This window comes from Colossoma macropomum, unplaced genomic scaffold (assembly GCF_904425465.1).
Source record: "Colossoma macropomum unplaced genomic scaffold, Colossoma_macropomum, whole genome shotgun sequence".
NCBI classification, from domain to species: domain Eukaryota; kingdom Metazoa; phylum Chordata; class Actinopteri; order Characiformes; family Serrasalmidae; genus Colossoma; species Colossoma macropomum.
In genome coordinates this window covers 12,902,743-12,930,254 of record NW_023494800.1, presented here as the reverse complement: position 1 = coordinate 12,930,254, position 27,512 = coordinate 12,902,743, and the positions used below count along the sequence as shown (strand labels likewise).

The window sequence follows — 27,512 nt, the reverse complement described above, 5'->3', positions numbered from 1 at the left end:
GAGAGTATCATTAGAGAAGATTAGAAGAGATTATAAACACTAGAGTGTGTTCATCCCACCATGGGTGCCCAAAGCATCAGCCTACAAAGATAAGAGCCCCCCAGACGCTGATACAAATATCCCCTCGAGACCACACACCAAACACTAGCGTTTAGTCTCAAAAACCTCATCACCTGCATCTCACCCTCACCTCCACCTCCTTCCACAACCCACTGGATACGCAAATGATTAACCAAGTCATTCATTTGCTTAACAGATTAGGCTAACAATCTTTAATTAAGTTCATACAGCCATGCTCATTATTGTTCAACACACCAGGGGCAAATAGATTACATTCTTATATCATACAAAATGTGCATGAACTGTGCTATTTTCACCCCTACTATGAGGAATGGAGAGAAAAGGAAAAAAAAATACCGCATAACAAACAAAAGAAGTCGACTAAACAGAAAACATCCTAGAGAGCCGGTCCTTTGAGGTGACCAATGAGATGGTTGCCGAGGTATTCATAATAGGGGATCCCAAGGTGCTCTTTATCAGAAGCCTCCAAATGGGTGTGAAACAGATAAGGCTGCAAGCATATGTGAGCCAGGATCATTTGCTGGGCTTGTAGCCTCCTGTGACACACGGCCCTGTGTAATCTCTTGTAGTACATGTTCAACTGAGAACACATCAATGGGCTCTTTATCCAAAGCACACAAAAGTCACACGTTAGGTGCTTCGCTAAAAGCGATATCTCAGAAGTGTTGTGAATATGAGGGAGAAGAATCTCTAACATTGAGAGCAATAGTAAAGATGATTTTTAGGGCACTACTTTTCCTCACAACACCCTGCATGTGTTGTAAAATAGATGTTTAAGACCAAAACTTGCTCTTAAAACTACAGGAAAATAACATCACAACAAAAACAACAAATTATCACATTAATTGGTTACAAGTGTTTTTGTAACCATTTCATGTAATAGCTTTCTGTGAAGTAGCTTTTAGATTCATTAAACTCCTCAGATGTCTGGTTCCTGTCACCAGCACTATGAACACTTCTGACCTGGCAAGTTTCACATTAGACCACTCTGAATGAATTTGTTTACACCTTAACAGTAAAAGTAGCAGGAATTTAAAAAATCTATGGAATTCCCCTTTAAAACTTATTGAGGCAAACTGATAATGTTCATAATGCAAGCCATAATAAAAATTGCAGATCTTGTAATGTAAAAATTTGCGATTTGTATAGAAACTATAAATCTTTTACCTACAACCCAAAGAAACAAAGTTCTCCTAAAAATTGTTTTTGTCCCACCTTTAGCCGAATTAATATGGCTTCTTGCGACTGCATGCGTATGTATGCATGCAATGTGCCTGTACAGAAGACACGCAAAAACAGGTGATAAACTATGCAGGACAAGCCTTCTTCTGAGAGTTCAGAAAGGCAGGGTAGTTATTTTTCGACTAATTAACCTCACCTCCAACAAGTGTGTGATGGGATAGCAGCGCTGACCCAGGAGCATGTGGCCATCTGCAGCTCCATGAGCGCGCCTGGATGAGTGCAGTCACCACACCAGCACTGCAGGCACCCAGCAGATGCTACAGCCAGTCCCCGAGGTATGCAGGCCATGTTCACCACACCTGGATCACACTGATGTATCACCATTCCATTGGCTTTAGAGAAATGGCAGCCAGGAAAAAGCTTTTTCAGCCATAATTCTGTAGAAAAAGAGAAAGTGTGTTCTACATCTTCTTCCAATCTATTTCATGGTCATTATGGTCAAAATTAATAATGCAAATTCTTCAAACAATCAGAGGAAATGTACTAACCATGCCATAAGGATTAAAAACAAATAATCTAGTAAAGACAGTAATAATTTAGCTTCATTTCCCATATACATAATATACACAAGATTAATAGAGAATCTATGTTCAATTTGAGCTACAAATCCATTTAAACATTAGAGGTTTTGATGTTAGATAGTATTATAGCAGTGGCTTTAAGCAGAAATTGAAAAGCAGCAGCTGCTAGAATGACAAGCAGCAGACCACAAGGACCCAAGTGGGAACATGATGGCAGTTACACTGAGAAGCTATCACTTTAGCTGCACTAACGTGACACTGCTCCATGTTCCTCCCATCTGAAGTAGTTACACTAAGTGTAACTTATAGCAGCACTGATTAATAACACAGGTCAACAAAATGAGACGTGTTGACAGAGGGGTTTGTAAACCAATATATGATAAACTGGCATTATCTATTTATTCTCCTGGCTTCAAATTTTTTTATAACTGGTGATCCCATCATTCACTCTATGGTAAAACAGATTTACTTCCAAATACAAGAATGTTTAACAAGTATAATCAAGGAAAAAATATGTTGAAAATACATGATACTATTGCAAGAACATGTCAAGTTCAACCGTCCTTCTGATCCCAATAGCTTTGAAAGACTGTGTATTGTCTCTTTTAACACATAACAGTAGTCAGTAAGGGTGTAACAACACACAAAGTTCAGAATTCAGTCACAAAAAATACATTAGTGTCTCGATTTGATATTTTTTTTAATACAGAAAAACAAAGCATGGCTAAAAATCTGCCAAATGTTAATATGTTGATGTTATTACAATTTAAGAACAACATTTTATAATAAAGTGGTATCCACAAGCTAATATATGTTTACAAGGAGTGTGCCTTTTTTCTCAGCTCTACTACTCAACTACTTTGAGGCAAATAGAAAGCAACATTTTCAGAGGAGTGAGTGTCTGCCAAGGAATGATTTGAGGAAAATATAATTTTGTGATTTTTCTGACCCATATTGTGATTGCAATTTAAATGCAGTTATTTTCAATAAAATTAATTTCCAGGCCTGTTTTTTTGGCCAAGAATGACCAGAATATCCACTTTTCCTAGCTTGAGGCTTGAATGCTGGCCTGACTATTCTTTAGTTGTGGTTGTGATAACATATATATATATATATATATATATATGTATATATATATATGTGTGTGTGTGTGTGTGTGTGTGTGTATATATATATATATATATATACACACACACACATATATATATATATATATATATATATATATATACATAAATACACATATCCATATGTATATATACACACATATGTGGATATTAAATCGAGAGGCTTATATTGCACAACAGCATCACACTCACATTCCAGCAGGCTACAATTTTCTTTTCTACTTCATACTGTAAAAGTACTATATATATATATATATATATATATATATATATATATAGTATACAGTATAGTGTTTTTGAGTGGCATGACTGAATTAGCAAAGAAAAGCTATACAGACTCTAGCTGTAAGCTATAATAGTAACTATAGTAAGCTATAAACTTACTGAATAACTTTGGTGAGTAGACCTCAGAAATCAAGTAAAAACATTTACTTTGTCTTTCACTGGTTATTCAGTGCTGAACACACACAGCCCATTTATTTATGTATCATCCTTTGGAAGTTTGGTAGATCTGGCTGTTACGTTTGGAAAATACGGCTTTATCCGAAGATACATTTTAAATATACTATACTTTCGGTAAAAGTAATATTAAATGATTTGCTGCTAATATCACACACAAACACGCCTGCCACTAGCGATGATCTCAGGTTAATCAGCTATGATATCTTCCCATCAGGACACTACAGCATGTCCTCAGATGAAACAGCTCTAGTTACAATGTTAATGAGCATGCTAATATAGATATTAGAGTTTGAAGCAATCATAGATTAATTATTGCAGATAAGAGTTCATTAACTTCTCACTCAAAAGTAATTTGATACCTTATTGAAATCAGGTCATTGGCCTACATATGTAGCCAAATAAGGACAGATTCATTAGAATTTGACACGCTGAAGAAAATCGTTACCTCCTCACTGCTTGAGCCAATGATTATCAGTTATATAATAAACATGACATTACGCCCTTACATAGGCTGCTAGCGGTTAAATAAGTCATAAAACGCAGACTAAAGTCAGTGGTGCTTTCGTGTGTTCATGTGGCTAATTCACAGTCCCGAATGTGGACAGAAAGCAGACAGAAGCAGATGTTGGAAACGTGCGGGGAAAACACACAGGGCGGACTAAAGTTGGACGTTTTTAAAAGAGAAAAATCGGATCTCTTGTCGACGTAGCTTCATGCTAATCCACCACCCAGCCTGAGGCGGCAATCTATTCCAAAAGCTTTAACGGATGTGGCACCAACTATCCAGCCTGAGTGGCGAACTAAACTATTTCGCTGTGTGATTGTGCAGAAAAAATATTCCCAACAAAAATAATAATAAGACTCCTAACAGACATTTTGGGGAGAAAGAAAGGGAAAATTACCTGCGCTGCTCAAACAGGCTAACAATGCACATTTTAGCCTGATGGAATCTTCTTGAAAGAAATCACGCGCGAACACGTCACGTGCTCATTATTTTGAGGTTAGAAAACGGTGAATTCTGGGTATGCTCCGATTTTCGTAGTGGCGTCCTAATTAAAGTTGCTAGTCAGGTTCTAGAATTGTTTCGATGTGCTTCAATAGACGTGTTCTAGAACTCTTATAGCCATTGTTTTGTAACTAGGGCGCTTAGCCAGTTCAGACGGCAAGAATTCTAAGCGTTAAGAGCGCGTATTGGAACGCAGCCTTTCTTGATCAGTGAACCTGTAATCCACTGCACTGACTCTGAAATACTTCACTCTGTGGACAATGCAAAAACTGGCGAACTATAATCCTGTATGTCGTCCCATATTCAAATATCCTTTAAAAATAGAAAATACTTAGAAATACTTAGAAATTTGAAATTTGTAGGACTGCAGGGAAAGGCAGATTTTTTAAAAAAAAACGTCAACGTTACAAATTAAAAAAAAAAAAAATTGTCCCTTGAATTAGCCTGAGATTAATTCTAGATCTTTTGACCATCTAAAAAAGGAGTCTGACCCACTTAAAGTCATCCATGCCAAAGGCAGGTCGCCTGCTTCTAGTGTTTTTTGAGAACAAGGCTAGATTTAGTGGAAAAGGCTGCTTCTCTCTCACTCTCCTCTTATAATTGAATATCTTGTAAGTGAAAATAAATCGACTGAGTGGTTTCCAATTTTCAGAGAACACGCCGATCTAATCATGTGAGACAGACGCAGCGAACTTATTCCGACATCAGCTTACGACCACTGCACTGTAAACGCCATTCCACCTTCACTTTATACAATCAGATTTTTCAAAATCAGATAACAGAGGATAACTGAACGAAAGACAAACTGTTTTGCCCAACTCGTGCTGTACCCTAATTGTGTTGTGCGTTGTGTTTATATTAATGACATGAACTGATTAAATCCCAAAGAGATCCTGCGATAGGACTGTGTGAGATTTTGAAACTCAACCCACTCTCACGTTATTATTATTATTATTATTATTATTATTATTATTATTATTGTTGTTGTTGTTGTCACAATGGCTGACACAACAACCATGTATATATATGTATATATAAATTTGCTAATAGTGTTTTGGGAGTTTCTTTTGTTTTTCTTTTCCTTTCCTTTTTTTCATGAATCTCTACAACAATAACAACAATAAATAATAATAATAATAATAATAATAATAATAACAATAATAAATATTATTATTATTATTATAACGAAAAGTAACAACTGTCAAAAAAAAGAAGGTTCATAATAATATTCATTTTTTATTAAATAAAAGTGCAATACACACGAATATGCAAAGCGCATTTTCCGGATTCAAACACTGTTACAAACTGAAAAATTTCATAAATTAAGTGTGAAAAGTAAAGGGAACATCATTCTATCATTATGAGACGAACACTATTCCTTATATTACAAATATAGTTTCATTGCTAAATGGCGTTTATTCTTTACACTTCAAACTTTCAGGCCACAGCAGTGGATGAATTCAGTTTTGGATAACTGGACCGTCAAAATGTAGCAAAACAAAAATAAAGGGAAATCATACATTAGCCCATGTTCTCAATGAGCTGCTCTTTTCTCCTTAAAGGGCTGAAGCTGTAGTCTGGAATTAAAGCTGAGCTGCTTATTGAAACAGACTCTCACTGAAACAGCCCGCAGAGGAATACCAGAATGAACCGGGAACACAAACAGAAAGAGTTTATGTTGTTTACTTTACAAAAAGGAGATATTTTTACACATAAATATTCACAGTAATATAATTTCTGTTGGACACCACTCACGCTGTTATTGTACACGTCCAATTTGCGTGAAACGTCTCTATTGCTGAGCTCCTCCAGAAGAGCGCGCGAGGCTTCAGTTTTGCGTCCTTTCTCACAAAACACACATTTTCAGAGCTGATCAAGATTGTGTGTGAATGATAGTTCAGTAACTGTGTATGAGAGGCAGTGTCCTCCTCTACGAGCCCTCGCTGTCCACCGTGTGCACGAGCAGAGCCGGGTTCGCTTTGTGCTTCTTCAGCAGCTGTGTGATCTTCTCGTCGTCTGAGTTCGGATCTAACGGTTTGTTGTAATCGTCATCATCCTCCTCGTTCTCCGAGGCTCCTTTCAGCCTCTCTGTCTCGGAGTCCTGCTTCTTCTTAGCTGAAGCCATTTCTGCCGCGTGCCGCTTCCTCCACTTAGTCCTGCGGTTCTGGAACCAGACCTGCTCAGACCAGAACACAAACTATCATTAATAAACCAGACCTGCTCAAATCAGTGCATAAACAATCATTAATAAATCAGATCTGCTCAAATCATAGCAAAAAAATAATAATTAATGAATCAGATCTGCTCAAACCATAGCAAAAAATAATAATTAATGAAGCAGATCTGCTCGAGTCAGAGCATACACAATAAATAATAAACTAGATTGGCCAGATCTGGTTTATTAATTATTATATGTGCTCTGATTTGAGCAGATTTGCTTCATTAATTATTATTTTTGCTCTGCTGATTATAATTAATAAACCAGATCTGCTCACATCAGAGCATACATAATAAATAATAAACTAGATTAGCTAAAATCAGAGCACAAATAATCATTAATAATCCAGAAAACAAAAATAATCATTAATAAACCACAACTGCTTAAATAAGCAAAAATAACTATTAATAAACTAAAAAAACAGATATTCTCAAATCCTAACTTAATTTAGAATTATTAATAATCCATCTCTGCTGAAATAAGATCAAAAATAATTAATCATCCAATCATTAGCAAACCAGAAACCTGAAATAATCATAATAAATACGATCAATATCACATATTATATGATCAAGATCATATAATAATAATAATAATAATAATAATAATAATAATAATAGGTATGTGTGGGCTTTATTATTATTATTATTATTATTATTATTATTTCATTAGTCTAATGCACTTAAAATATTTTTGTTTTTATGTTTTGTTTATGATAATTCAGTAATCTATATAATCTATATGTGCAGCTTAATTTACTGGGCAGCGCGTTATAATCAAACTGTTTTAGTTTCACTGTTTAACTGGACTTTTCGTTTAGTTTATGCGGGTAAAGAAAATAAACAATAAAATTAAAGCTGTTATTCTACTCAATGTTTCACTTACAAACTGAAAATATTTCGACATTGATTCCAGCCGTATTTTGTGTTGAGGTAATACAGTCCATTTATTCCTACTCTGCTGTGTTTAATGGAGATTACGTCACTGAGCACATACAGCGGTTTTGTTTTTGTGCACAGATATGATAATCTAACCTGCTGGTGTTACTGATCTCTTTCTCCTGTAATATGTTCACTCAGAGTGGTGCTCAGGTGCTGCTCTCTCACCTTCACTTGGCTCTCGGTCATCCCTAAAGAGTAGGCCAGGCGCGCGCGCTCCGGTCCCGCTAAATACTTGGTCTGTTCAAAAGTCTTTTCCAGAGCGAAAATCTGCTGTCCTGAAAACGTGGGCCGGGTGTGTTTCCTCTTCCCGTCTTTATCCAGCAGCACTGAGTTCTGATCTGAACAGACAGAAAGGAAAAACAACATGAGTGTCACACTAACAGCAGCTTCATTCTCCACATTCAATTAATAATTATTAATAATTAATAACTACTAATAATGAAAACAATTAATAATTAGAAAAAAATCCAAATGAAGCACAAAAGCAGGTTTTTACAAACAGAAGAACAGGATGGCGAGATGGACAGAAGATGTGACTGATGCTGTAATCTGTGACCTTCATTTATCACATACAGTAAATTTATCTTATACTGAATCACACTTACTTCATTAAGCGCAGCTGAATAAAATGGACTAAAATGTGCCCTCCTAAACAGGGAGGATTCAGGCGTTATGAGTCATCAGGCTGGAGGTGTAATATGGGACAGGCCCTTAATGACGAATAATGATTTAATCTTTAAACAAGAGCTTCCCCTTTTATCTGATGGCCCAGAATACCTGAATACACCTGAGGGGCTTCTCATACCATTTATTGAATTATTTTTGCATCTTACAAAATTGCACTTTTATTTACTTTAATACACTGAATGAAGGTAATAACAGATACAGCCTACAGCACTTAGCACCTCTGACAAACACATCAGCCAATAGCGTGAGAAAGTTGGATAAAAGCATGACAAGTGGACAGGCTTCCTAAATAATGGCTGGACCACCCTTTATTAGAGGTGGTATGTTACTTTCATAGACTGTCAATTTATTTACTTACTATATTTTTATTGTATTAAACTGTATGTACTTATCATATGAATTTTCCATGTTACTTTTTATAATGAACCCAAAGCAAAGACAGCTGTCCCGGTGTCAGTACTGTGGAGGATAACTGTTATTGCTTTATTTCTGTATTATATGTATCAAAGCCTGCCTGCTCATTTATTATAAGAGCTTTACAATAAATCGTCACTAGAAGTGAAGTAAATCAACTCTGAACACTTACGGGGTGAGCACGTGAACCTGGCGTCCCTCCAGTGGGGGCTCTGGACCACCCCGGGCCAGAAGATGGGGGTCCTTGGGGGCAGCTCGGTCAGGGGTTTGGGGTAGCGGCCCACGGCCACTGCTGCTGCTGCCGCTGCCGCTCCGGGACTGAAATAGAGGCCGGGAGGCGGAGGGGGACTCAGGCTGCTGAAGCGCGGCAGTCCGGTGAGCAGGCCGGCCGGAGAGGAGGCTGCAGGCCCGGAGGAGGAGGAGGATGGGGAAGAGGAAACCACACAGGGCCGGCTAAGGATGTCGTTTATCCCGTGCGGGGTGCCGGCTCCGCACTGAGGGGCTGACTGGGGTCCTGTGGGGGTCTTAGAGCCCGGAGAGGAGGCAGGAAGACCGCCCGGGTTTGGGGAGGCCGAAGTGGGGGAGGCTGAGGAGGATGAGGAGGAGGAGGGCAGAGGGTACGAGGGGTACAGCGGCGCCTTCAGCTCGGTCATGGTGTGCAGAGCGGCCAGAGGAGGAGGGCCGAGGAGGAAGGAGCTCTGACGGGACCCGTCCATCTGACCCACGGCGAGCATAACCACTAAACTCGGTGACAAATGATTAAATAAAAATAGGGGAAAATTAAGAAAAAATAAAAGGAATACGCAGCGCGCGGTGGGAGGTTTGGTGGAAAACGTGGCGATTTTTAAAAAGATTTTCTTCTGCTTTTTGCTCGTAAGAACGCAGGAGAGCGGAGGAGCGACGGCAGGTTATTCTGCATCAGAGCAGAGCAGAGAGAAGAGCGGACTTAAAAAGCATCGTGCCGACCAAGATTAATAAAAAAAAATAATAAAATAAATAAATAATATTTTTGGGAAAACAAAGAAAAAAACAAAAGCAGGCTCGCTTAATATTAAAATTAATATTTTGTTGTTGTTGTTGTTGTTGTTGTTTAAAATTCCCAGTCAGTCAGAGCGGCGCGGTGTAATCATCCTCACAGGCAAAATCCAGTCAGTTCGTTAAAACACTGCAAATCTTGAAGGTGAGGCATTCTTCTTTTACTTGCAAGTCAGATGGAGAGAGAGAGAGAGGGAGAGAGAGAGAGAAGGCTGCCTGAATGCAAACGCTGCCATTCAGCGCTGTGAATCTATAAATAAAGGTGCAGTCTGTCTCGGCGGTTCACACGGAGACCCGCGAGATAATAAACCATTTTCATCAACCCGCCGTCTTTTTGCTGCGAAACTCCAAAGTTTGGCGGATGTGGCTGAGAAAGTGGAGGCGCTCAGAGGGGCGCGATTGGGCAAAAGAGAGCCGTGACGTGTACCGGGGCAGAACTGAAGTACACCCACCACGACCCCCACTCCACCACTGCCTTCATTGGTTCTCTATATTCACCGCGTTCATTTGCACATTAAACCGGGCTGGCCGCCCACTGTTAAATATAAAAAAGAAACACAATCGAGCGAGTCTATCGGAGAGCTGGGTTAAAAAGGACCGACCTGCTTCTGCGCATCTACAGGACTGATGTGTTCAGGTGGGGAGACTCACCGCAGATCTCAGACACTTGACGAAACCCAAACTGAGCACAGAGCTATTAGCCTATCCGCGCTCTGTCTCTTTTTTTTTATAATAGTCTATTATTAGAGTAACACACAAGTTTTATTTCTTCATTATAGAATAATATCTAACGGTCGTCTTCGTTACTGTCACTGTTTTGTTATTTGGCCGAGTTGCTGTCTAAGCACTGTGCACGAGCCACGGATGAGACTCAGTGTTTCAGGATTTGCAGCTACAGCCCAGTGTATTGTACTTTATTCATTGTTAACGTCTCTGCTTTCTGTGGTCTCTAATAGTAACCATTAAGCCAATCCCCATTAGAAAGCAAAACCACCAGGTTTTACTCCTAATGGTTGCAATGGTCTCATTTTTTAGCAGGGCACATTCAACAGTAGCCTAACTGTTAAAAACAAATGCACACCTGAGGGGGGAAAAATGTTTCCTTAAGTGCCATCAAACGTACATTCCGTACACAGCATCGACTAATGATGAAAGTTTTTATAATGTTTTTATTATTATTTGTTATTTCTTAAATAATGCTGCTTTTTTTAATTTATAACGTGCAGTTCGTGCTTTGTAAACGAAAGTACAAATGTCCTTAAAATTGGACTTGGAAAGTTGTCACGAAAGAGCCTACACGAAATAAAATCTCTAAACTACTTTATTATATTTATTAGGCCTTAATTCTTCTTTAATAAAAGTATTTTAGGCTTTTACTAAAGTTATTAAACCACAAAGTATCAGTTTACTGCTTTTCAGACAGCTGTTACTGAGAGTTTGCAATTAATGTATTTGTGTGAAAACATCTAGTTTGTGGAACGTTTTTCGTCAGGTAAAATAATATTCCACTCATCCAAACACTTTAAAGTATCCATATTTTAGTCAGAGTATTATACACAAATATATATGCAGTTCAAACTGCGCCCCACTGAAAGCCTCCCTCACCGCCAGCCCCATTTTCAGCAGCACTTTGGCGCCCTCTGGAGGAGGCTGAACAAGATTCTTTCACTAGGCCAATATGCACTTGCCAGTTTATTAGAAACACCTACTTTGTACCTACACTCATTGGCCCTTTTGTCTGGTTGACCTACCATATAGGTGCACGCTAGCTATAGGATAACTTGCGGGAAGAAACAGTGACCCCCCCCTCCCCCTTTCATGGCTCATACCATTAGTAACATGGAAAAACACACACCTAAAAAGTGATTAGTAAGCATACTTGGTGTTCAAAATCCCATTATCTCTGCTGTTTCCCATACATTTGTACCAGAACAACACATTTAATTAAGTATTTAATTCTAATAGTATCCCCCTAACTTGTACTAAATACAGATAATTAATTTCTGTATATGTATTCAAATACTTCAATCCCACCGCATAGTACTTCCTGCACGTTTAAGCCTGTAGCAGGTTTTTCACTGTTGTCTTTGTACACTATACTAATACAAACCATCCTTAAGACCAAACCTTTACTTCATTCCACACCACAGACATGGTGTTGACAGTAGTGGCATTTCCAGCTTTGGTTACTATCAACTGACCTGCTCCAAACAGTTCCTAATTGGAGTTAATACTGAATAATATAGAAGAAAAAGTAAAAGGTGAAGACCCTCCATGGTATACACTGAATCCTTATTTATGTTTTATGACAAATTTATCATTAAAGTACATTTCAAAAGACTATTTAGGCACAATCAGATTAACAACACACAGCTGACAAATGCTAGTAACATTTAAACATATCAATGGACTTTAAGGATCTTTTTCTTTAAAAGAAAAATAATTAACAATACTAATAATACACAGACCTTATGGGAGGGCTCCTACAGCTGCATGGAAAAATACAGAACAGCACACTGGCAGCCAGTAACTGGCCTACAAAAACTCTTTTTTTTTTATTTCATCCTTCCTCAACGTATAAAAGCAATAAATTGTTGCGAAGTGCCTGTTCTGTCCACATCTAAAGTCTCAGAAACTAACTATATTTACATGCATGTAGTAACCCAAACTAAGTTCTAGTGTTCTAGACTGAGAACAATACACGTTAACAAGAGCTCTAAGAGATTAGCCTGTTTATGTAACTGTTTACGTGTCCACTTCCGCATAATCTGATTTATGATAACCAACACGAACACTTTGAAAAGACTTTTAAAAGACTGAAGTCTGACACCTTCTCACATCTAAAGACAACAGGCCTTCTTCACTAATAACTTCCTGTTTCTTTTTAAATGTGTTCTTCAGAAAGGTCCTAAGAAAAAGTCTACGTCAGATTCATGATATCCTTAAACTGCAGAATTGTTCCGATATCGTGTTGCACTTTGTTTTCTGTTCTTACCCAAGAACAAATCCCAAATAAGAAAACACTGCTGAAATGTCAGCATCTTTGTGAACACTAAGTGGACTTAGAACAGTTATTGAATGAGGCCCAATGTCAGAGTTTTCAGACTACACTTTTTCATGGTCACTATTTGCAAGATTATTAGATTTGAGATCTCATAATGCACCTGGTGGAAAACAACAGAACACCTTTTCCTTCTCCACTCTGTAGCAGTACAAATAGGAAGATACATTGGCTGAACATGTACTGAGACTCAGCCCAATCCACGGTAGAACTGTATATTCTGGCATTGTATATTCTTTAATATACCTGTTAAACATGCAGTTACTTTAACATAAAAATTCACACATCACCAAAACACGCAGCGATTCAGCTTTGCTGAATTGCTGAAAAAAAAATCAAAATAAGAAACCACTACCACAAGGCAAATTATTCTTCAATAATGGCGTTCTTCTGCAGTCTTCTTCACTTTCCTTACACTACTGTTACATGCTCAGCGAATTTGAAATATCAAGTTTCCATTTTTAGATGAACGTTTTTTGTTTTTTTTTTAATAAGAGATTTCAGGCACTCCCGCTTGCTTTTTCTCCCTTGCACTCTCATGTGTGCATGCACCTTAAGTTTCTCCACATTTGTCCCACACTACATTTAAAAATGTGTTTCTTAAATAGCTAAATGTCTATTTCCAACAAAATGCAATAAGAGGGACATCTTTCCACAGAAGCATGAGCCTTGTTGCTCTTTGTCACACATTTGTTTTACTGTCAAAAGATACTGTCTCCATGTGTAGTACCAAATAAACCACAGAATATTGCAAAAGCTCCGCGCAAGTCAGTGGAGCAATCTATGTCAATCTATTTCCAACAGTCCACCAAGTACTGGCCCCCAAAGGACACAAATTAATTACAATAAAGCTTACCTCAACTATAACCTTAGTTGAACCATGACAACTGTACAGCATTGTGTCCATAACAGTTAGCATAGTAGTGTTAAACTAATATTAAACTACTGATATGCATGTAATAGTGGTTAATGAAGGGTTGAGTCCATGATCTGTACCCATGGGTGAAAATCTAGAAAAATCTATTCTGAAGTTAGTGTACTGTTCAAAGTTTAGGGGGAAAAAAAAAGCCAGTGATCAGAGAAATAAAACAATTCAGACCACAATTGGGTACGAATGTTGGTATTTATTTACATTTACTCCCGGGCCATAAGTTTCTGCTTTTTCAGCTTCTTCTGAGAAACCTACAGGAAAAAAGGAAAACTGCAAGTAAATTGAAAGGCAAATGAAACCAGTCACCAATCCTTCTCTTAGAGATATACAAACAAGCTGAACCCAGTTCTAACTCAAATCTAATACACCTGATCCAGTTCGTCAAGGTCATCTGGAGATACCGGAGAGAGTTGGATCAGGTGTAAAAGATAAGGTTAAAAACAAAACCCTGCAGGAACGCAGATCTACAAAACCAGCCCAAGACAGGTTGACTGTTTTCAGGGTGTTGCTATTCCTCACATCTACCCTGACAGGTATTACTGGGCTGACATATCAAATAAGTGGTTGTTCAGAAAAAAAACAAGTTATTTTCATCATTAATCCAAAGGTGTCCTAAGAAGTCATCATTACAACCACAACTAAAGGTTTGTGCAGAGAGACAGTAGAATACGACAAGGCAAAAAGTTACCTTTTTCTTCTGAGCAACCTCCTCTTCTGGTTTGGGAACGATCTGTTCCTTCTCAGTGAGGATCATCTCAATGTGACATGGGGAGCTCATGTAAGGGTTGATACGCCCATGAGCGCGATAAGTACGCCTGCGCATCTTGGGGGCCTTGTTCACCTGGATGTGCTCAATCACCAGAGAGTCCACATCCAAACCCTTAAAATGCAAAACAGTCAGAGAAAAAAACAAAAAAAAACAAAAAAGAATTGGGTATTCATTACCTATGTGAACCCACACTAAAACAATAGTGCACCATTTCACAACTCAGAGCACTGCATTTCTCCTTAGAAAGTCTTGGAGACATGACTTCAGTTTATGAGAACTGATAAGCAAACGTACAAACGGGTTACTCATTTTATTCCGATTAGCTCATTGATATTTAGTGTTGGTGACTTATCCACTAAATTCCATGTGGTTGTCACCTGAATGACAAAGTTTAAACAGTTAAGCTGAAATTCAGGTATACGAAATATTCTGAAACTAGCCGAAACTTTTGATCATAGTACATCAGAATCAACCAGACAAGGAAGGTGGAGACCCTGATTTTCCAAAGTCCTCATAAATCACAGCAGTGAAATACTGACTAGCTGCTTGCAGTACAGAAAAGTAACAGAATTATGGTGCAATGTAGTTGTATTTTAAGAACGTACAACCAAGACATGCAAACCAACTAAAAGGACTGTACAAGGTGGCCTAAACAGCTGGATGAAAATGCCAGTTACATTTAAAGCACAATATTTAACTTCAATCTTGCATGAGTTCAAATACCTTAAGTTCAGCATTACTCTCTGCGTTCTTCAGCATGTGGAGGAGAAACTCTGCGCTTTTCTTGGGCCAACGTCCCTGGGTCCAATCATGCTGCTTGGCCTACGAGAAGCAACACACTACATTGAAAGCTAAGAACAAAACACCTGTTCACAAAGAAATATGAGGTTACTCATTATCAAGCTTTCTTCGTTAAATTCCAAGGGGGTCTCTTACTGTCATCACCACAACTTGAACTCATTCATCAGAAGAACCAACTATAAAACTCACTTACCTGGGCACAACGGCCAACACCACCATTGTAACGACGGAAGGGAACACACTGGCGCTTGACCACAACATCCTTCAGGTACTTGGTAGCCTTGCGAATGTGCATGCCTTTGATGGCCTGGGCAGTCTCACGTGTGTTCTAAAGACAGAACAGAACCCAGTTAGACAGTATCTTAAAACAGGGATCCCATAAGACAATTTAGTTTGTATAAAAACTGCATTCCACAATGAGAAAGCTGCTCAGAAATTACACAGTTATTTTCATTATTCATCCAAAGGTGTCCTAACTGATCATCATCGCAGCTGCTGTGTGGATATGCAACACTGTTGGATTCTTGAGCCGGGGCAACGAAGTAACCACAATTATCAAGTAACTCCATCAGTTGGTGTTAATATTTAGTTCGCCAAGATGTTTAACATGCAAAGCAAAACAATCTACAGAAAAATCCAATACTGGCATTTAAGTACAGTACCAATAACACCTGCAAATATTACTTTTCCCGCAGTAATGAGCGACTTTAGGCAATTTAACTGTACAGCAATGGAAAAGCACAAAGTGAGTTGTTCAGGACTTGTACACACATTCAATGACAAGCATCCACAGATATCCAAGACACAATAACTGAAATCACCTAAAGTTTGGGACCTTTCAAACAAAAACTAAGATTACAAAGAGTTAAACTGTACCTTGAAGTGAACACGGAGGTTGGAGCCCCGTGACTTGCATGCTGTTGGAGAAACACATGGCCAACTTGTAAGTACACAGTTAAGACCTTGATGCACATTAACCTTCACCCATTATTTCCTTTCATACAGACAGATCAAAAAGTGACCCACAAATGGTAGAAGTGATAATCAGGCACCTCATTTAAATAACAGGAACAATTCCTACATCAGCATTTGAAGAATCTTTATCGATGCCAGTTAAGGTACGTTTTTTAAAGCACCTAGATATATTAGGGCCTGGAGTGGAAGCAAATACTCCAGGGATGTAGACATCCAAGGACAGAGATGAGCACACCTGCTTTACACATTTAGATTTCATTCATAGCGAAGATGCTGCTTCAGCTTTATTTCCCCTGATAACTCATCTTAAAGATACTCACACTTAGTCGGGTTCTCGGGGTCGAGCGAGTAGCGGACCATTTCTGCAGGTCTGGAAACAGAACAAAAAGAGTCAATGAGTAAATACTACAAGGGTAAGCGGCCACACACGGCAACTCAAAACAGGTTGCTCAGATTTCAACAAAGTTGTTTTCATTATTAATTCCAAAGGTGTCCTAAGATCGTCATCATTGCAACCCACCGCACTGACAACCCACTTCACTGAAAAGCTCCAGCAGACACGCAGCCGGTCAGCCGAACGCTGCTAACAAGCTAACCTAGCTTTAACACAGCCAAACAACATTCAGCAGCTCAGACCGTCAGCGATCGGCTAAACACACATTATGTCATATAATCAGTGTTGAACCGACTCTGTGTTGTTAACTCAGCCAGTTAAAGCGTTTATATGTACTAGAAAATCCACCAAGAACAACTGTGGCTACAAATGGCAGACCGGAGAGAAAACTGCCAGTATTTCTTTAAAAATCCTCCTCTATACGTCACCATAATCACACATACTGCCGAATATGAGTTAAATAAGCGTATAGATGTAACATCTGAGTATAAAAATTGAGGATTACAGTGATATTGAGCGGATTATCCAGCATTTTATTTTCGCAGCTCTACATCAGACACTTACGAGCTCAGGCCGCAGAAGGGAAGAGGAAGCGCTAAGCATGCTGGGAGAACAAATCGAGTCTGGCTTCTTCGGCGATAAGAAAAATCTGTGAAAACAGACAGCGCCGCTCAGTGGCAGCGTTCAGTAAAATATTTATTTATCTATCTATCTATCTATCTATCTATCTATCTATCTATCTATCTGTACATACGTACATACATACATATATAATTTATTTACTTAAATAGTTTTGTATTTATAATACACATTAATGCATTTTAATCAATACATTACTTAACTTGCATATACATTTTATTTATTCATATATATATATATATATATATATAGTATTCATTACTGATTTCTAGTCATTATATTATTTTGTGTAACGTATATAATTGCATGAAATATTGTCATTTATTTTAAATTTATAGACAGTGCCTCGTATGTAGATACAGTCCAGAGCAAAAGTCTTAGGCATCCATGAAAACTGTTTACAGCTATTTATCTTGTCAATAAGTGTTTTTGCCAGTGAAAACACTATACGGCACTAGAATAAATAGAAATCAACACAAATACACTATAATGTGTGTTTTTACTAAAGCTAACAATATATTGATTGGAAAATACAGTTAAAAGACACAGATTTTGTTCTTGACTTCTTTCTGTGTACTTTAGCTTTCACACAGATTTGTTAAATTCCATCAGCAGCAAGTATATGGATTAAAGTAAGTAATGTTTTTTGTAATGCCTGAAAGTGAAACATGGCTTCATCATAACACTATACACTTTATCTGGTTGTCCTGGATACTCTATCAACATTTATTCTATAATCTGAATAATTTCATTCCAGCAATCAACCCTTTTATAGACAGGAAGATGTATAAGCATTATAAATATTCCACTGTTCAAGTGATTAGACTACTTTTTATACGACTTTTCTACTGAGAATCTCCACTCATCGCTCCGTTTAATTTGTTCGAACTAATCAGCAAAATAAAAGTCCTCTTTGTCTCTGTCTCAGAGGGCTGCCTATTTCCTATGTAGAGTCCTATGTATGCTATGAAATGAAGGTCTCTATGCTGCATTATGTGTCTAATTTAAAGCCATTTATGTTCAGCCATAAGCTGCCCGACTCCCTGTTTAACACTTAGGGCACTATTTGGGTAAAGAATAGTTTCCTATGACCGATGAAGTGCACTCTACAGGCAGTTTGAGCCATTTGAGATTTTTGGGTGCATTGGATAAAGAATAAAAATATACTTTCGTAAATGTAGGCTCAAAGAAGAGATTCCCTTGTACATCCACTAGATGGCAGCCATGTACAAACAAAAGAAAACAAAAAAAGACGCGAGCCCTAAATAGGCCTATTTATAAATGTTTCACACTTCCTGTCCTGTAGCCCACATGCACTACACAATGTTTTACTGAACCTGAATCACACCATTAGACAATTATAAAATCCTTTCTGAGCTCAGGCAGCTGTTTTAGAGGACAAATGAAACACTACAGGACTGGAGGTGAGAAACACTGCTAAACATCTGAACTGGGGTTTCATTTACAGGCCTAATATGAGGTCTTCATCAAAAGGCTTTCCGCTACGTTTTGACATTATCATTTGAATGGGTGACCACCTATTGCTCTTTCCTTTTACTTTTGCCACAATTTTACAGGGCCTCTATTTTAACCAAGGCATATTGCCATGAATAATGGCAGATAATGTATCTGGAATGTCAACAGTTCAGGGTATTTCTAACTTTAAACAGCCTTCATACTACAACCACACATAGTTTATTGCCGCTATTGTTAGTTTTACAACTGAGTTACATAAATGACAACGATTTATAGTAGTTCAAATAAAGATAAATAATTGATGTTGAAAGACTTGGGTCTTGATTTAATCTGATTGATGCTGGATTGTGGCATTGCCATTAGGGTTTTTGACCAGACAAGCAGAAGCCAGTCAATGCGTCAGCATATCAGAGTACCTGGGGGGGCAAAAGGCGTTTGGCATGAGCTCAAAAATTCTTTCAGAGTGATCCCACCGGAGCCAAGATCTCAATATCGCAGCTTTCTTTCCTGTCAAGAGAAAGAATAGTGCAAACTCTCGTTTTCTCTGCGCGAAATGCTGATTGGGGGAATACTGCTCAACGGCTTGCTGCATCAGTCACAGGCAGCACAGTCTACTGTTTCCTGCCCCTTCCTGCCTCCAGAATCCCCAGCCTGTCTCTAAAGCAGATCATTTAGGCCTGGGCTGAGGGATTCAGGCCAAAAGTAGGCCCTGCTCTGACAGGTAAGCATGGATACATGCTGTTCTATTTTGTTCTCTGAATGGTCCCCATGCCAGCCTTTACTTTACCATTCTTGTCTAACAAGAAGGTTTGTGCTGCTGCACTGAAACTGAAGCCGTATCGAACTGCTTTAGTGTCCTGCCCGGAAATTTGCTGAAGCTGGTGGGTTGAATTACGACGCCCCTTGAGAACAACCCCAGAGCACCTCAGGACAGCATAAGCGCCGCTCCTGATCAATGTGTGCGGGGCCCCTTTCTGACAAGCATTACATTACAGCAAATGCGTTTGCCTTGCAAAGACTTGTTTTATGTGAAGGCAGTATATTGATCCATAAAGGCAGCGCGAAACAAAGCATTTATTTCTCTTCAGCATTTTTATTTGCAGATATTAAGATCCATATAATAGAACAGCTTTTGTGTCTCCATCAGAATCCCTGCATTCGCCTTCTGAATGACATTGACAGGAGTGTAGTTTGGCTCTGTCAACTGTGGCTCTGTCCACTACTTTTTGCTTTTTGCTGACTCGTGGTCTTGCGCTGCCTTGCACTGTCCACCCCAGCACTGGCCAGGCATGTCATTTGTTAGATTTAGCACATCTTAATATGTTTTCAGTACGGCCCTCTCTGCAGAGCGCTAATGGATGAGTCCTTGGATGAGTTTCTGAAGAATTGAGTAATCCATTTTAATCATGTCTCCTGAAATACCTTCAGCATACATTTCCAATCCTGATAGCCCTAGCCTTGCTGCTAATGCAATTTGGGTCTTGTCCTTAGCCACACACACACAACTCAGGGACACTTTATGTGAGATCACTATTAAGCTGAGTGATGTGCAAGCTGAAGATGCTGAGAACGCAGTGAACTCATCACTCCGCTATCTTACTGTGTGGAGCTGCTGGTTTATAGAGGCACACTAACTGCTGAAGGTGGGTAGACAGCTGAAGAGCAGTGCCATTTGAGAGAGTGTGAGTAGAGTGAGTTCTGTTACATCACAACTGGCCGATGTGGTTGCTAGCTTTCATTCCAACAACACAGGAGCACACATGATCAGTTGTTTGAAGACTGAGAAGTCTATTCAGATGTGCTCCTGCTTGTTTAGAATGAAAACCTGTAGCCACACCAGCCCTTTGCAGATAAGATAAAAGAATGAAAACCTTTACTGAATCACTTCAAAAAACTTTACTGAATCACTTCCAAAAAGCTTTGCTGAATCACTCCTAAAGCATCTACTGAATCACTTTTAACAGCTTTACTGAAGAATTGCTAAAGCTTTACCAAATCACTTTTTAAAGTTTTACAGATTTCTTTCTAAAAGCCGTTCTGAATTATTTAAATAGTCAATAAACTTTACTGAATCACTTTTAAAGGCTTTGCTTAATCATTTATTAATAACTTTTAAAGGCTTTAGAAGATCATTTCTAAGGGCCCTACTGAGTCATCCTAAAGGCTTTACTGAATCACCTTTAAAGGCAATACTGAAGTGTTACTGAATCACTTCTAAAGGTTTCACTGAATCATTTCCAAAGGCTTTACTGGGGCATTTGTACAAACTTTACTGAATCACTTAGAAAAGCTTTTCTGAATCACTTCTACAGACTACAGGCTTTGCTGAATCATTTCCCTTTTAATCACTTCTAAGAGCTGAACTGAATAACTTCTAAAGGCATTACTGAACCATTCTAAAGCTTTACTGAATCACTTCTAAATGCTTATGGAATTCACAAAAGATAATTAACCTGTGTATGGCTGATTGTATGTATGGGTCGATTAAAGCTTTAACTTCTTAACATTAACAGACATTCGGGTCGGTACCATTTTCCATGTGTACTAAGTGAACTTTAGTATATGGGTGTCTATGTTAAGGGGTCAAGCTCTAGGCTTATTATTCAGTTATTAATTTTAAGGCTCACTGTCTGTTAACTGCTGTAAACTATTTTCTAAGGCATAAACTAATATACTAATATGTAAGTTAAGTAGCTATGAGTGGGGAATAGAAATCTGCCATGGGGGGCTTACAGTATAAGAGGTTATATGATGTAGTCAGCTATGTGCTGTCTGTCTGTCCGTCCATCTGTGGGTCTGTGGGTGGGGGACTCTCATACAGTGCTGCAGTGAGCGTCACTTTTCCTCTCAGCAGCCCTCCCCCTTCCTCATCCTCCTCCTCCTCACTGCAGAGAAGCAAAGAGGGGAACAAGAGGAGGGGGGAGAGAGTGGAGGAAAGAGAGAGAGACTGCAGTACTGCAGAAGCTGGGCGTTGGCTCCAAATTAAAGAGAGACGAAGAGAGCAGGAGAGAGAGAGACGTACAGAATGGGGAACACTTATAGACAAGGGTGTTTCTTTAGGGGGATGGGGTGGTGGGGGGTGTAGTCAATATGACATACTGGAGAGTTAACAAGATCACTCGGGAGACACTTCACTGCTCAGTGAACACATTTTATTAGAAATGTCACCTGCCAAGCCAAAGTCAGAGCAATTATCATTCTTTGTTGCTGTTCATTGATAATCTTTAATAAAGCAGGGGACAGCAAATGGTTAGTCAAAGGCACTTTTGCTACTGAAAAAAGTGATTAACTGATTTTACTTGCTTCAATTGTACATCATTTCAACATGAATAAAATCAGCAGAATTGTTGCCAAAGTAAACTTTTTTTTCCATATACACAATAAATTTTTGTTAGAAAATCAAACAACAATGGATAGACTCACAGGGAAAAGGAACGTAATGTAAGTAAAACTTTATTCTGATGCTGTTAAGACCAATAATGTACACTATTCAATACAGATGACCAAAAGCATGTATTTCCACTTTATGTCAGTACTTTTAATTTTATCTTCCTTAGCACCGTCCTGCAGCAGAACTATGAAAAAACTTCATATAAAGTTTTTAGATTAAAGTAAATAAAAATAATGTAAACCAATATTTCAGACTCATTATATTGGCTATTTATTAGTCATTCAGTAGAATTAGCCTGGTAGATAAGGTTTCACTAAGTAATAGTGATGATGATGAGATGTTTAATCAGTATTAAGTTACAGAAAATGGATTTTAAAAGCTTTTTTATGCTTCACTGATATTTATCACAAGCATATAAGATCTCCCAGAAAGATAAATAAGTCAGAAAGTGCAGCAGAAAAGAGTGAGAGAGAGAAAAATGATCTTCCCTGGTTTCAGAATGGCCTTTCACTTCATATATTCTTTAATGTGGTTGCAGCACAATATTATCAGCATAAAACTTCATATCAATCATTTCCCTCAATAAGCAACACTGTGTGTCGTATTTAATTATGGCAGCTGCGCCTTTGATTCTTCCACTGTGTGAAATTCTAAAATCCTTCACATTCCCTGAGGAACAATGCAGCCCTCAGTTTTAGTTAGTCAGGAAAATAACAGGAAGCTAGATTACTAATAGCTGTGCTTAGAGTTTTAAATATTTAATGAGTGCAGTCTGCGGAGGCTGACTGAACGCTCGTATTCACTGAGATGCCACGGGACATTGTCTTTTTCAGGAACGCCTTTTCATCATGGTTTTACAGCGTTCTCCCGAGATTCAGCAACAGCACAGTGCATACACAGCGCCCCGCCACTCCACCCAGCGCAAAAAATGAATGCAGATGAGAGGCAGAGAGCTCAGACCTCTCCAGAGAGACACAAGCTCTCTACTTACACCGCTGTTTCTTCTATCTCCCATCGTACAACAATGTGATGCACAAATCTCTCTCAGTATATGCGTGAAAAAATGTGGCTAGGAGTCTACCTGCTTCAGCTGAAAAAAGAAATTTTGTTCCCCTGAAAAAGGAAGGTAAATTCACTTCAGTATCTTGACTATGTAGCATAAACGTATCAAGTCATATAATAACAGCAGCAGCTGATACTAAGCAGTTTCATTTACTGCATAGTTGCATGTAGTAAAGTGAAATTTGAATGGATTTGGATACTTTTAGTTACACTAAAATTCTGAGAGGAAAGTAACCCTGAATTACTCTGCAACTTTTTACTCAGTTTCAGTGTAACCATTCAGATGAAGTTACTAATTCTGTGTGCTGGGGTGGGGTGTAATGGAATACAAGCATTGGGAATATGCATTCAGAATACAGAAAGTATCTGTATGCCGTTCAAGTTATGTTTTGTAAAGTCAGTATTCAGAATACAGGTTTTAGATTTCAGTAAAACAAGTTTGGAACAACCTACAATATATATTTAAAAGAATATAAAGAGAACACAAAAAATAGCTTCTATTCTTGAGCATTACTAAACTCCGCTAAAGCCTGAGTAGACTAATAAATCACTGTTAACAGCCAGGTATTAATCTCAGTCTTACTAAACTCTGCTAAAGCCTGAGTAGACTGATAAATCACTGTGAATAGCCAGTTATTAATCTCAGTCTTACTAAACTCTGCTAAAGCCTGAGTAGACTGATAAATCACTGTGATTATTTATTAATCTCAGTCTAACTAAACTCTGCTAAAGCCTGAGTAAACTGATAAGTCACTGTGATTAGTTATTAATCTCATCATTACTAAACTCTGCTAAAGCCTGAGTAGACTGATAAATCACTGTGATTATTTATTAATCTGAGCATTACTAAACTCTGCTAAAGCCTGAGTAGACTGATAAATCACTGTGAATAACCAGGTATTAATCTCAGTGTTACTAAACTCTGCTAAAGCCTGAGTAGACTGATAAATCACTGTGATTATTTATTAATCTCAGTGTTACTAAACTTTGCTAAAGCCTGAGTAAACTGATAAATCACTGTGATTAGTTATTAATATCAGCATAACTAAACTCTGCTAAAGCCTGAGTAGACTGATAAATCGCTGTGAATAGTTATTAATCTCAGTCTAACTAAACTTGGCTAAAGCCTGAGTAAACTGTTAAATCAGTGTGAATAGTTATTAATCTCAGTGTTACTAAACTCTGCTAAAGCCTGAGTAGACTGATAAATGACTGTGAATAGTTATTAATCTGAGTGTTACTAAACTCTGCTAAAGCCTGAGTAAACTGATAAATCACTGTGAATAGTCAGTTATTAATCTCAACGTTACTAAACACTGCTAAAGCCTGAGTGGACTGATAAATCACTGTGAATAACCAGGTATTAATCTCAACATTACTAAACACTGCCAAAGCCTGAGTGGACTGATAAATCAATGTGATTAGCCAGTTATCAATCTGAGCATTAGTAAACTTTTGAAGGATTACTGAACAGTGTAGTGGACATGTTCAGGAGGGATAATCTTAGCTTTGGTATTGTATGTGTTCCATGGGCAAGGTACATAAATGTCATTAACTTAATTAAACGTCAAATCACGTAGCTACTGATTTTATAGTCGGATTTGTGAGATTTTGTTATTGGCATATGATGAATTATTGGCTAAGGTCATGAAAGGGCAGTGGAATTATGAGAGCAGCAGTGGACTGAAGCAGGCAATAAGAGTCAAAATGACATTGAGAAGTTTGTTTTCATTTTAGTATTAATTTGAATAATATTATTTTTCAAGAAACATGTTATCAGAAGAATAACATGAACTGTCAACCAGTAACAATGTGAATTAAATAAAAATGACAGCATAGTTTTTCCCATGGACTTGATCAATGTGTATTCTATATGTATTCTAAATGTATTCTGAATACATTACCTTTAATGTATTGTTATGGAATACATTACTGAACACATTTAGGACAGTGTATTCAGCATTCAGCATTCAAAGTACTTTGCCCAACCCTGTCTGTGTGTTTAACTTCATGCTGTTCTGTTCATCTCCTCCTTCAGTATTTTAGACCAATATGGTCATGATAAGGAGCAAATAGAGCCTAACAAACTTCATTTCCTTTGCTGATAGATGCTGGATGTACTTAGAAGTTCTGCTGCAGTTCTGAAAGTTACTGAATATTTGAGGAGTTGTTGTTTTTTTTCTTATTTTTTACTTCTGAGTGCTTGGCTATTATTACTTCTACTTGAGTCAGTATTTCAATGAACTAACATTGCTTTAACTGATAGGTTTAAATGTATAGGTTTAGGCTACTGTACCTACCTCTGTTATAGGAATACACCGGCCAAAATAAAAAAATTTAACCATCACTACTTTGTAAGCTTACAGTGGTGCTACAGTAATCTCTAGAACAAACTTTCCAGTGCAAAGAAAACCTAGGAATCCTTATGGTGATGTATATTGAACATGGAAGGAACTTTTGAAAACAATTGCTTTGGAGTGAATATTTGGGTGCAGGCTGTTTTGAAATGTCTATTTTTGTTAGCTGGTGGATACAGAAGAAAGGCAGAAAGCTAATGTTACTGCTAGGAAGTCAAATATCTTTTTGCAGTGGCATAACTGTAGTTACTGTCTTCAAATCATTATTGCAGTTGAAAGAAGGGATTATTCAAATGGCAGAAATGACTCTTCAGATGAGGAGGACAAGAAGCTAAATGCTAAAGTTGCAAGGTACCTGGCTATCTAGATACCTTACCTCAGTCTGGCTTCTTTTCTGTAGCTGAAAGGGTAAACACAGGTCTCCAGTGTCCATTTTGTGCTGAATAAATGCAGAACTACAAAAAACTAGCTTTCTTTAATATTTTGTTCAATGATCAAGGTAAGAGTTACACTAATGCTAGCTTGGTTGTATTTATTACCATTAGATCAGTGGCTAGGCTAGCAGTCAGGATTGGTTGACACCACAGAGATTCCCAGTGGTTGTAAGAAGTATCTGTCTGATGCATGATGGGTATTGTAGTGAGTGACCCCTGATAAATGAAAACATTAAAGTGACAAGGCTGATGGATATAATGCAGTTTAACATAATACGAACAATAAAATTTTAAATTCTAGTTGTAGGCTGGAATGACCCTTTAGCTTCAGACCAGGCCCCTATGAGACCCCCATGTCATGAATCAAGGATGGCAAAGGCCCTCATGCACATCCTCTGATTCATGTAAAGTCAGTCATCTCAAACTTTCAAGCTTATAGCATGTAAATTACCCTGATGTGAGAAATGCTAAGCACTCATCTTATCTGTGTGAGCTCACCTCTGAGGTTATGTTTGTGTATGCAGCTTAGCTGTGACAAAGCGGATGACTCTGTTATCTATTCCATTTTAATGAGTATGTGACCAGTTACATCCTCAAAGGCACAAAGTCAGAGATAACGATCTGTACTGTGATGAATCTGATTCTCGGGTTGACAGGGTGCACCCCTGCACTTCCAAGAAACACTTTAATTGTGTCTTCCCTCATGGGAATGCATCAATACATTTATTCTGATAATGGATTGTGAATTTCTCCATTGCTCCTTCACTCTCTCCAACATTTTTCTTCAATATTTTGACTTTAAAAGCACAGTAATGACATACTAATTGATCAGACATGCTATTGATTTTTCCAAGGTGCTCGCCCACACTGGGCACTTAAATATTAAAGCTCATGCTTCGTGCTTGTAAGTTGGTGCCTTCAACCTGCTGAATATTTCAGTCACATTTTCTGCTGTGAGTCAGTGGCCTTGAAGTCTTCTGATTGTAAGAGGGTGAACTAGCTGTAGAACACTTTATGGAAAAGATTAGCAACATAGAACAACACCTTTCTTCCCTTTTTTCACTCTGGTGTCCTTCAGAAAGACAGTGTTTTGCCCATGTGCTCTTTACTGCAACTATGAATATGAAAACTAATCAGCACAGTCAATACAACTCACATTTATCATCTCTCTTCTAATCTTGTTCATTCCCCCCTCTTTCTCAGATGCGTCCACCCTCCCCTGGTCACACACTGTAAAGCAGTCCCAAGGTCAGTGCAGTTTCTATAGCAGTCCACTATCATGACTGAACAGTAACGGTTCTAACTGGGGAAAAATGAAAATGCAGCCACTATAAACTAACTACATTAATGGAAACAAAGCCAAATTGTCTCTGCGTAGTTGTATCAGCACTATCCTTTCCCCTTAATGAGTCAGCACTTCAGGTATATGGGGGTGGTTGTTTCAGTGCTTGTGTTTTTACTGCCCAACAGAGGGCAGTATAATCTCTA

At 38.2% G+C, this 27,512-nt stretch overlaps 2 protein-coding genes and 3 non-coding genes across 6 annotated transcripts; all 5 read right to left on the bottom strand.

The window, feature by feature from the left end:
• Positions 1 to 5,655: 5,655 nt before the first annotated feature.
• nkx6.1 (NK6 homeobox 1) lies at positions 5,656 to 9,433 on the bottom strand. 2 transcript variants are annotated; one of them, XM_036588221.1, is made up of 3 exons: positions 8,872 to 9,433; positions 7,764 to 7,936; positions 5,656 to 6,615 (listed from the first exon to the last, which is right to left on the bottom strand). In XM_036588221.1, the coding sequence occupies exons 1-3, from the start codon at positions 9,431 to 9,433 to the stop codon at positions 6,370 to 6,372; spliced, it is 981 nt and encodes a 326-aa protein (XP_036444114.1). In that variant the 3' UTR covers positions 5,656 to 6,369. The 2 variants fall into 2 exon arrangements, with proteins under 2 accessions (XP_036444114.1, XP_036444115.1); XM_036588222.1 differs by having other exon boundaries at positions 6,534 to 6,615; positions 7,692 to 7,936.
• A 4,466-nt stretch (positions 9,434 to 13,899) lies between these two features.
• rpl17 (ribosomal protein L17) lies at positions 13,900 to 17,277 on the bottom strand. The gene is made up of 7 exons (XM_036588223.1): positions 17,230 to 17,277; positions 16,592 to 16,641; positions 16,173 to 16,213; positions 15,490 to 15,624; positions 15,219 to 15,317; positions 14,415 to 14,606; positions 13,900 to 13,977 (listed from the first exon to the last, which is right to left on the bottom strand). The coding sequence occupies exons 2-7, from the start codon at positions 16,629 to 16,631 to the stop codon at positions 13,930 to 13,932; spliced, it is 555 nt and encodes a 184-aa protein (XP_036444116.1). The 5' UTR covers positions 16,632 to 16,641; positions 17,230 to 17,277; the 3' UTR covers positions 13,900 to 13,929.
• Positions 14,290 to 14,358, bottom strand: LOC118820725. Its single transcript, XR_005008271.1, has one exon. It is a non-coding gene; the product is annotated as a small nucleolar RNA SNORD58 (small nucleolar RNA).
• LOC118820727 lies at positions 15,721 to 15,788 on the bottom strand. The gene has a single exon (XR_005008273.1). It is a non-coding gene; the product is annotated as a small nucleolar RNA SNORD58 (small nucleolar RNA).
• LOC118820726 lies at positions 16,716 to 16,786 on the bottom strand. The gene has a single exon (XR_005008272.1). It is a non-coding gene; the product is annotated as a small nucleolar RNA SNORD58 (small nucleolar RNA).
• Positions 17,278 to 27,512: the final 10,235 nt, after the last annotated feature.

Excerpts from the sequence above, each read along its gene's own strand:
- rpl17 (XM_036588223.1), bottom strand. The coding sequence starts at position 16,631 with ATGGTCCGCTACTCGCTCGACCCCGAGAACCCGACTAAGT. Across the intron at positions 15,625-16,172 it reads ACCTCCGTGTTCACTTCAAG|AACACACGTGAGACTGCCCA; the intron begins GTACAGTTTAAC and ends TTCTGTCTTTAG. Across the intron at positions 13,978-14,414 it reads AGGTTGCTCAGAAGAAAAAG|GTTTCTCAGAAGAAGCTGAA; the intron begins GTAACTTTTTGC and ends TTTTTCCTGTAG.
- nkx6.1 (XM_036588221.1), bottom strand. The coding sequence starts at position 9,433 with ATGCTCGCCGTGGGTCAGATGGACGGGTCCCGTCAGAGCTCCTTCCTC. Across the intron at positions 7,937-8,871 it reads CAGGTTCACGTGCTCACCCC|ATCAGAACTCAGTGCTGCTG; the intron begins GTAAGTGTTCAG and ends CTGTCTGTTCAG. Across the intron at positions 6,616-7,763 it reads TGACCGAGAGCCAAGTGAAG|GTCTGGTTCCAGAACCGCAG; the intron begins GTGAGAGAGCAG and ends TGGTCTGAGCAG.